Raw genomic sequence first — 11,410 nt, forward strand, 5'->3', positions numbered from 1 at the left:
ACCCCAGGGTAACCTTTCCTCCCCTAGCATATCTCTGGTCATGAAGTTTAAACCTCCTGAACTTTTATATTGCTTGTCTTGTTACAGCTCACACTCTCCCCTGACTTTTCCTCCCCTGGCAAGTTGCTAGTCATGCAATAGATCCCTTTGGAGGAGGAACAAGGGGCCAAAGAGTGGTCTCATGAGACTCCCATGCAAGGTCCTTGCACCACCACCCCCTTAAGCATTAACCATAGGGATAATATCTAGGCCTCAGTTGTGTTTCAGCTCCAGGCTCAGAAAAGCAACAAAACCAGACAAGTGATGCCGTGGCTGACCTCAGGATCAGCTGCCTTGACTAATGGCCCCCTGCTCTGGTGTCAACCAATCATTAGAGACCACAACCCTGAAAGGACACACTTGGAAAGCTATATTATATTGAGATCATTTCTTGGAACTTCTCCTAAAATGCCCACTTTTAAAAGCCCTTAAGACAGAGGACCCAGGGCTGCTCTCTCTATGGAACACACCAGCGTCTTTCCCCATCACCTTCCCCCAGGTGCATTTTCCTGGCCTCCCTCTTTCTCTTAAGCTCCAAAGTTACTTCTTTTGCCTCTGTGACTTGTTCCCTGAGCCCACACAGCTCAGCTGGCTCACTTCTTCCACAGCTTCTTCTACCTCTGTGACTTTCTAAATAAACTTTCTCTTATAGTTTGAGCCTTAGCTGTGAATCCTTTCTTAGCCAGAACTCAAGTACCAAGGTTGCTGAACTGAGTTCCAATCGCTGGTAACATTCTGGTGCCATTTTTGCCACCAACAAATACATATGCCAAAATTTCTCTAAGATTTCTTCCCCTACCTTTAGCATTTGATACTTATTCAAATTTATGCAACATTGTTTAAAGAAACTAAATTATACATGATCTGAAGGCTCACTTCCAAATGATTTCAGATAGTTTTTTGCAGTACTAATTAAAAATATAACAAAATTCTTTAAGATTTTCCCATTCTATTTGATTTATAAAAGTGATAGCTGTGAACCAAATGGCTGTAGTAAAATAAAAACATAGATGTAATTTGATCACTGATGAGTACAAATAAATTGTGCCTGTCTCAGAATCAAAATAGTTGCCTGTGGAAATACAATTGGTACCATTCCATTTTGTGTCTCATACATAGAAACTTTCAACAAACATTTAGCTAAAGATCCAAGGACCTTTATATTTCTAATCTGTTGGCCAGAGAAATAAAAGAACACTAAATTACATTTTGACACTTTGGCATTAAGTCAGTTTTGCTCCTGCTCCAAAAGTTCCTTTGATCCATTCATCCAAAAATCATTTCTACCTTGTTCCTTGAACTAAGTTTTTCAGAAATGTCAGAATGGGTATAGGACGCACAAAGTATATGTCCTGTTTCTCTCTAATTTCCTCTTTGATAACTTGGGTTCTGGCTCCCTGAAGATTTTGACCTTGAAATTATAGTCAACTTTATATAATAAACATCTTTAGTCATAAAATGCCTTTTCTTACCAAATACACATCTACTTTCCAAGCCATATATCAAACGTTGAAGTTAAAATATCATATAGATATGTAAAAACCCTCAATTTTCCCTAGAACTATAAATAGAAAAGAGTTAATACTGAATAGCAATATTCACTTTTAAAGAATTCACTCAATGTTTTTTTACCCTTATAGAAAGAAAATTTCTAAGGCTCAACTAGTGTTAGTGCAGATGAAGATGTACCTTCTAACAAAGTATCTTCCCTATATAGAAAACTGAAGCAGTAAGCTACAATGCTGTCAGTTAAAAGTTTTCTGACACACTTTGCCTAAACTGTGGGGATTCATATCATGGATGTCAGATATCATTTGTATAGTTCTATAAAAATCCTTCAAGATCCTATAGGAACCCACAAATTTCCCCAATTGGCATGGTGGAGATATAACACTTTTCAGCTGAAGGCACTGTACCTCTGGGAGGATCTTTTTATTAAGAGGAAATAGAATTAGTTGTAAGTACCACATACAGGGACTGGAATAATGTAAAAAAGAACAGCAGCTACTGAGCCACACTTGTAGCACTTAAAAAAAAAAAAGATAATATAATGAAGAGCTCGCATCATCATAAGTTCTCTACAATCACTTTGGAAAGGGATCTCAAAGCTGACTAGCAAAGTTAATGAAAATGTTTAGAGATTAAATAAAAATGGAATTAGAACAAAAATTATGAGGCCCAAAAATGTTAAGAAAAAAATAAAGGTGAGTTAGAAAAATTGTGACAACTTGTGAATTAGAAAATCTGTGAAAACATATGTAAAGCAATAAAAATGCTTTTATGTTTAGAGCTTCATAATGCATCTTAATGATTCAAATATCAGCAAAAATAGTGCAGGTTTAATAGGCATGTAGACAATGAGAGAGAGCATTCCACTTGCTTAAGTTGTCAGTTACTTTAAACTGCTTTCCTCTGAAATTCAGAGCCAATTTCAAATGTTTTTGTCTACACAGAGAGATATAATATCTGTAGGAATTTAATATAAAATATGCCCAACCAAAGGGGTATGGTTTTCAATTCTGCATGTGCCTACAAATAGCAATTTAAATTTTAAAGCAGCTAAAGAGACTAGAAAAAAGGTAATATTATATACTTGAATATTTTCATTATGTTCTGACAATTCACAATTTATATTAGATTTTCAATACTGTTTACAAAGTGGGAGTCTAAAAGTCCCTTTTAGCTGACTTTGGTTGCAAAATATTATTTTCAGGAGAGGCTGAAGTTTATTAGAATGATAATAACAATTGAAGTTCTCAAGAGGCAGAGAATGCTGTAAAGATGACTGGGACATGCAATGTACAGAAACATGTTCAGGGACATGTAGAATATGTGTTGAACATGTTAATAAAAAAGATGAATCTCCATTGCAGTCCTGAAATAATACTGTACTACTAATTTCATGTGCTGCCTCAGCCTTTGACTTCCTTATCCTAAAGTTGTGGCTCCTAAGGACACAAAAATCTATTTTCTAGTCTTTTATGAACCATATTAACATCTGATTCTACATAGAAGATCACTAAATCTCAAACTTCAAATACTTGCTTTAATAAGAGAGAAAAATAATAATCACCAACAACTAATATAGAATATTAGAAAGTAGAACTATGAAATGATATAGAGGCTAAGAGGATTCAATAATGACAGGAAAGCATCTGAAAACTCAACAGTAGGAGACTCTAATAATCAGAAAGGAGGAAAAATATGACAATGGAAGACTTTGTGTATGAAGCCTTCAATACAAAACCAGCTCAGGAAAAACATTCATTTTAATCTCCAGAAATAAATTTGAAAATAGAAAAATGGGGATCTGTTTAACATTTTTACAAGAGAAAAATAGACAACTCTGAGCCAACTTATTGAGAGGGAGGAGAAACAATTGTTTAATAAAAAAGAAACGAGTTGAACGAACTATGGTGGGTACATCATTAAATTTCTCTTTTTGCCTCAGGTTTGGAAAGAGACAGGAAATGGATTGATTCTACCAGTAGGAGTTCACCTTCCAGGTCTACTCCCAATGTTTTCTTCTCTTTTCATTCATTTAAGTCAAACACATGGGAAAAGAGAGTACGTTTAAATTATTTCTGCCTGAACACATCATCAATCCTAATTCTTTAAGTAGTTCTTTTAAGAGGCCAACATCAATATAAAATAGAAATCTAAAGTAATTTTATCCATATTCTACACAACTTTGAAAAGTCAGTTAATCAGGGATAAGGGTAGAGTATTATAAATTGTAATGATATTCAGCTCAGACACCTAAAGGAAGTATTTGTTCAGACAATAATGGCTCTAGAATTCTTTCAACAGCAGTAGAAAATAAGGACTTTTAAAGTCTATTGATTAAAAAAGTCAAAATAAGTTTCAACAAATTATTCAGAATCTATATTATTCCACCTGACTTTAACCTGTCTTACTTCTTGCTAAAATCCACTTAACATTCATCTGACTTATACTGCATTGATCCCAATATATTTATTTATTTTTTCAATTCACCTTCAATAAGATAAAATTTAAGGTCTGGGAGTATAATCATAAATGTGATGAAAGGGCAGGCTACTTTCTATTCACATAAAATTGGACAGTTATAAAATGCATATTAACTAAGTAATTTAAATCAAAAAGAAAATTAAACAGGAGTACTCTATATTTAGAAAGATCTCTTTGCTCCCTCATAAAGATGAACACTATATTTAGTTATCTCTTCTTCCTAAAATCTCTTGTTCTCCCTTCTTCTGGGTTCTAAGACAAACTTGGATTTTACTCTTGTAGGTATTTCTTTGTGAAGTCAAACCATTTAAAGCTAAACTGTTACCTCTCACTTAATTCTGCCTAATCAGTCTCAGATGTTTATTGAATGCTTACTTTGTATGGTATAATGTGTTAGGCATTTATATACTGTAATATGTCTAAAATATAATCTCTGTTCTTAAGTTAGGGATATGTGCAAAATGATCACGCATACATGCACAAGCACATACATGCTCACACACATACTGTGTTAGTTCCAGATAATGATACAAGGAGTAAGCCCTTTAGAAGTGGAGTGGAATGTGGGTTCCAAAACTGCTTGGAAAAGCCTATGGGAAAATAGGACTAGGCCCTTAAGGACAGATGGAATTTAAGTGAGGGAAAGAAGATGAAAAGCAAGAAAGAAAAGGGCAGAAAGGCAAATAGTTAAGGCAAAACAAACACACTAGTTTGGCAAAAGCCTTTGTTCAGGACACTATAAAAGCAGAAGTTGAAGTGGAGGGAAAGTATTAAATATGGAGCATCAAAATGTAGAATATGGATGACAATTTGGCACCTCTTGTTTTCCAAAAATAATTTATAAGAAGCACTAAGCCATAGCTATTCCACTTTTCTAAAGCTTTAAAACATCTCCACTAATCTCAGGAATACTTCTATATTCTACTATGTAGTATTTTACCACTTTGGAATTAAATGAAAAGACTAAAAAAAGTTTCAGTTTTGTTTTGTCTTGAAACTTAAAGATATTCATGTTCTTGAATTCAGCAAATAAATGCTGAACTCATCACTTTCCCTCTTGAGCCTCTCCTCTTGTGTCCATTACTGTTCTTTGTGAGCTTTTAAAGTTGTCATGACCTTTCCTAATTTTCTTCTTTGTCCCCAGCATTCAATCAGTTGTCTTGTTCTGATACTTCTTTTTGCAGCACTTCTTGTATCAATTCGTGCTCTTCACTCCCAGTCTTGTACTAAGTCAGATACTACATACTGCAAGAATTGCTTCTTCCAGTCTTTCTCCACTTCAGCATATCCTACCATACATGAGGTTCGTTCAGTCAAGGTTCATTCAGTACACTTTTAGATTACATTACCTAACACACGGCTCTGATATTGTGAAACTCAAGCTCATAACATTAACAGGCTCCATACTGAATAAAATAAAACGCATGGCTTGATATTTAAGACACAAGCCACAGTCTGGTCCCACTTCATATATTATAAATTCTATTTTACTTTTTATATTCTAAATTCCTATCAAAAGTAATAATCAATGTTTTCTAGGCACATACCATGAGTTCCTGTTCTGGGTTGATATTATTTCTATTTGAATTGTTCATTGCTACAACCTCAGATAACATCATTTTATCTCGAAAATCTCTTATCCTGCTGACTTCAGCTGATGCCTACCATAAATTCAGGCCCCATACTATTTAACCGTCATGAACCTTACATCATAAATTATAAGAAGAGGTGGGAGGAAAAGAAAAGTGATTGTCAAGAAAACTTTTCACACATTTATGAAGTGCCTAAAAAATGTATTGCCCTGCTGGATGTGGCTCAATCGTTGAGCATAGGCTTAGGATCCAGGAGATCGCAGTTTGATTCCTGGTCAGGGCCCATGCCCGGGTTGCAGGCTCAATCCCCAGTTGGGGGCATGCAGGAGGCAGTTGATCAATGACTCTCTCATCATTGATGTTTCTCTCTCTCTCTCTCCCTCTCCCTTCCTCTCTCTGAAATCAATAAAGATATATTTTTTAAAAATGTATTAAAATGGGAAATATTTTAATATTGTTTATAGCCTCATTTACAATAACAATCAGATATTATAAGAGGTACTATAACCCTCTTGTACACAGCACTATGAGGGAAACAAAGAGCTGTTAATATGCTTCAGGCACACATTTCATTTGCAAGTATCCTATGAGGTAGGTATTCTTACTTACTTCATTTTCAGCTGAGAAAACTGAGGTAAAAAATGAATCCTATTCAGCTATTAAATGCTAACTCTGGGATTGTTGGAACCCCTGCAATCTGTCACCAGAGTCCATATAGTACTGATAACATCATGCTTTTCTGCTTCTAGTCTCTAATTGCATATCCCCCTCCAAAACAACAATAGCAAGTACCAGGACTTCATTTCAGGACACATAAATATGATATTTAAATGGTTCATAAAATTCTTCTATTTCTGTTTAATTTTCAAAGTACTTTGAAGTGCATTCAATTATATGCAGCCAAATTTTGATTGAGAGAATTAGATAATATTTTTTCTTTGCCTCATAATGTACATAAAATGCCTAACATTCTTTAAGTACAAGTATCTAATAACTCTATAAAAATGAAAGTACAAAATATTGGAATGACATCAACAATTTTTGACATCTTATATACAAAAAGTTAATGATAACAGCAAAAACAGATTTAAAGAATGAATGTTGACTCAATATTTTGCATGATAATAAAAATTTGATTATAATTTATATAAATTAGAAAAAGACAAGATTTCATCTTCCTCTAATTTTTATCTTTTCTGAAATCTATTTCCAAAAAGCTGAGCGAAACTTTCCTTTTATCTCTCTAAGGAAAATACATATAAATATTTTTACATACACTAATTCATATATGCATAAAATATACAATATATTGACTGAACATTTTAACTTTATAAAGCCATAGTGGCAGTAAATCTGGCATTTAAATACATAATTTTTACATATTGCTTTAAACATAATATATTTTCTCTGAGATATTCCACAATTATACTGTAGCTAAACTAATAAAATGAAAAACCTAAAATAGTAATTGCCAAATGAAGAATACTACAAATCTAACAGTGCCATAATTTAGCCTAATATTATTTTAAGTTCTAAAAGGTAATGTTTAATAAACTCTTTTATTGAATCATTATTTTTTAATTTTAATACCAACACATTAAGAATATATAAGTACATATCTTCTATATGTGGTCTATAATAACAACTATATACTGCATATTGCCAGCAGGGAATTGCATCAACAGCTTAAATACTTTTATTATAAATGTCTTTTCTCTAAAACAGGTCTTTTTTAAAAGGGGAAAACTGGCTCTCTTATTTGCTCTTTAAAATTGTATTGTTTTATCATTAGCATACTCAGGAGGACTACTGAAAGTAAAAGGCATCCAGCTACCCTCTCCCTGGCTATTGGATAAAGTAGGAATGTAAAACTTTTGTCTGATTGCTCACTTTCCTTGTTTTACTGTACTGCTACTCTCAAGAGCATATATTCATGTTCTTCCTACTTCAAGTTTTATTACTTCTTTTGTATTATTTATTACATCTAAAGACACTTCCAAAAGACAAATTTTTCCATTTTAAAAAAGTCATGGTTTGGAATGTGATGAAATACAGTAATGTTCACAGTGTGTTTTTCGAAAAGGTGATAGAGCAAAAAAGCTATAAAGCAATTAAGTACACAGTCTTAAAGACATTAATATGTCAAGTAGAATAAAATGTTTAAAAAAATCAACAAAAATAGTATTCTGTGAAAGGTCAAATGAAAGTAGACACATATAAAGATCATATTCCTCTTTCAGATCTTTGACTAGATATTTAATTCAAAAATAGGGGAAGAAAATATAAAAATGAGAGAAAGTAATATGCTTACCTCAATAACTTAAAATTGGAGTATATGACGTTTAACTTTAGGAAGTACATATAGACATAAGTTATAATTCGATCTAACAACTGAATGGTGTATATACTTCATTATTCAGATTCTAATATTTTCCCCCTGAATTCTAGGTTCTCCCAGAGTCAGTACTTTTTAGTAAACAAGAAACTGATATGGCTGGCCTATTGAATAAGGCCAGGCATTTTTTAAAGTGTTATACACACTTCTGAAATTCACAATACATCAATTTTTAATACATGGACTCTCTCAGCTCCATTAAAAGGATGGTAAGGGAAAGATTTTAGAGTAATTAATGATATAGTTAGCTACTAAATATTAATAGGAATCGTAGTCTTGCATAAAATATAACGTATAAACCTCACCAATACAGACACACCAGTAATTAAAGTTGAATATGCAATTATACTGATTAATATGACAGGCAAAAAGTTACACTTTACTGGATTCTATGTAAACTGTGGGTAACAGTTCAACTTTGCATTTTATGGTTTATAAAAGTAGGCAATATCTTCACTACAGTTCATAAATGGTTTAGAGACCTGTAATAGTAGTTCAAATTATGCCAACTTACTCCATCATCCTGTAAAACAAACTGTGATAATGATCCATAGATATAGAGTCATCTTAGATACTGCTTTACATCCAAGAGAATGTTATTTGTATTAAGAATTTGTAGAGAACTGTTACTATAATAATTATGGGACATTGGAGAGATTCTAAAGAGGTCTTAAAATTGACTTTGTGACACACATTCATATCATGAACATGGTGCAATTTAACTCCACTTAAACTTGTATTTTTTACTTAAACATCATTCAAAACTTCAGAAGAATACTCAATTTTAGAAGCATATGAATATAAGCTCTTCCTTTTATGGAGTGTGTTAGCCATACTTACATGTGTGGCTGAGGTGAGCAGCCGGGACTGCTGTTCCCATTGCTGTCAATGTGATCCAGGGAGCCATTGAGATCTTCGTGGACAGCCTGTAGTAGGCCACTGGATGCATTATTGATCAGTCCGGGGTTACTGAGCAAAGGTAAACTGCTCTCTGCCAAGGCAGCCTAGTGAAATGAAGAGGGTGTAAAACAACTTTTGAAATGCTCTTTAAAATAATTTTAAAACATAAATCTTCTTTTAATGGGTTTGAATTATAATGTGGATATTTTACAAGCATTTAAATAAAATGTATGAAGACAAATATTTTTAATTGGCGACTTGTGGCAGATACCAAGGAAATTAAATGTGATATGAAATATAGAGAAATAGTTCGCCCAGAAAACTTTTTACTCATATTTTAGCCTTCCACATAATGAAATACTATATCCTCACTTGTACTGAGAAACTCCGAGATAATATAAGCAGTTGCTCTGCTTTTTAAAAATGACCAGAACTTAACTCAAAATACAGAAGTCCTGGCATTTGCCTCCTCTGCATAAAAATTATATATTATAATTAAACTTTAAAGTTTTTGCCACAAGCACCATGTTCCCCAACACTATGATGTGAAATCATTTATGACAGCCTGAATAAATATTAATGCATAGCCACATGCATTTGCAAAAGCTTCTATCAATCTAGCATTTGCAGGAAAACTGAGTATTCCAGATTTTGCCACAGGGTGTCCTTCTTGCTTCTTCACATCAAAAGTATCTTGAATTAGAATCAGTGCTTTCTACAGTACTAGGTAGTACAACTTACTTAGATGATAAACCAACTATTAAGAACAATCACAATCCCATCTAAAAACAAAGCTATGACCAAAAAAAAAAAAAAAAAAAAAGCCAAAATATTCAAATACAAGGATAATGGAAAGGTGCATTTAATGATATTACCTGCAAACTGGCATTAAGAGCTGCTCCATAGCCTAAACTGGTAGGTATATTTTTTACTAAGGTTGGGCTTCTGGAAGAAAAAATATAAAGATGACTTATAAGTTAAAATAGAAAATATCTAGATATTAATAATCTTAGCTAAAAAGCTTATGTTCTGGCCTGTTTTCTCACACTCCTAGTCCAGAGGGGACGAATCTAAGGCCAAAGAAATTAGGTAATAGAGTTCAAATATATAATTCTCTATATATTATGTATTGACTTGGTCAAGGAATATAAGGAAAGGAATTTAGACTGTCGTGTGCAAGCAAATGGAGGCATGGCCTGTCTTTAGCTACATGAAGGCTTTATTTCTCAAAAAACTTCATATTCCTATAAAATTTTAAAAATGTAAATATACAACACAATTACCAATTTTATGCAATCAAGAAATAATTAATGGTTAATTTCTAGAACACTATGAATTAACATAAAAATTACCATAGCTAATTAAATGACAACATAATGGATTAACTATTTCTTGAATACAGAAATAAGGGCATACTTGACTACAGAAATAAAAAGTGAAGGGCCAATAGTAAATAAAATACATTCAAGTCATGTCTTCACAGAAGGCAGTAGTGGTTGAGGGGAGCATGTAAATGCTACACGGAGTTAATTCATTAGGCACAAAATGTGTTCTATATTTCTGACTTATGTTTGGCAATCTTGTTCTCTAGAAAAAATAAATATTGATTCAAACTTCCCAGGCAGTAATGTTCTCATACTACCATATCTTGATCATCTTAGCACTGAAAAGATAGCTGGCATGGTTGGGGGGGAAATAGGGCGGGGCCAAGTAATAAAGTTCACTCTGGAAAATAAAGAGTACTTGAAAAAAAATCACTATTTTTAACAAAATCTTTTCATAAATTCTTCATGGAAAGGCACTTTCAAGAATACCAGTGTCTGCAAAATTAGCTTTATTTTTAAAACAGCCTTTTGTTCTGTCTTTTAGAGGTTATAGCATTGTATAAAAACAGGTAGGTGTCTCCATCTAGAAAGCATTTCTATCCTGGAAAATATTTTTTCTATACAAATAGAATGCTGAATTGGTGATAACAGTAACCAAAAAAGTCTTGTGATAATTTTTATGGAAAAAATTGGTAGGATATTGTTAATTTATGCCATTTACGCCTAGATTCAAAAAGCATTTCTCTGACAAGGGACTGTTAGCATACCATTAGCTAATTCTCTCCACACCCCATCCCCAGCTTAAAGTGTTCAGTTTTTCTGGAGGATGCAGGATTACAAAACTATCACAATCATACCCTGTTATCTTTTGTGACCTTCGCTTCTGGTATTCTACTTCATCCACAGTCCACACTGCTCCTTTAACATTTTCTACTCGAACAAAACATTTGTGCAGGCTAAGATTATGACGTACTGCATTCTAAATCAAAAAGAAGAGAGGGGAAAAGCGGCAAAAATCATACTTCTTAATAAGGCAGCCAAAAATACTACATTATTGATCTTACTTAATCAGAGAGAAAAATGTTTAAGCATTAAATCAAAATATGGCATATTATAAACCCAAAACTTACAAATTACTGGAATCTGCAGTTTGAACTTTGTGATAAGAG

At 33.1% G+C, this 11,410-nt stretch overlaps 1 protein-coding gene across 8 annotated transcripts in view; it reads right to left on the bottom strand.

Annotated features, from left to right (window-relative positions):
• The window catches only part of FOXP2 (forkhead box P2), a 664,287-nt gene that overhangs the window by 30,887 nt on the left and 621,990 nt on the right, over positions 1–11,410 (bottom strand). For all 8 annotated transcript variants that reach the window (XM_081147828.1, XM_081147832.1, XM_081147831.1 and 5 more), the window contains 3 exons: positions 11,099–11,220; positions 9,792–9,861; positions 8,857–9,020 (listed from right to left, as the gene is read on the bottom strand). In XM_081147828.1, the coding sequence (XP_081003954.1) occupies positions 8,857–9,020; positions 9,792–9,861; positions 11,099–11,220 (356 nt within the window). The remainder of the gene's footprint in view (positions 1–8,856; positions 9,021–9,791; positions 9,862–11,098; positions 11,221–11,410) is intronic.

The sequence above is a fragment of the Miniopterus schreibersii genome, assembly GCF_964146895.1.
Source record: "Miniopterus schreibersii genome assembly, chromosome: 9".
Lineage (NCBI taxonomy): Eukaryota > Metazoa > Chordata > Mammalia > Chiroptera > Miniopteridae > Miniopterus > Miniopterus schreibersii.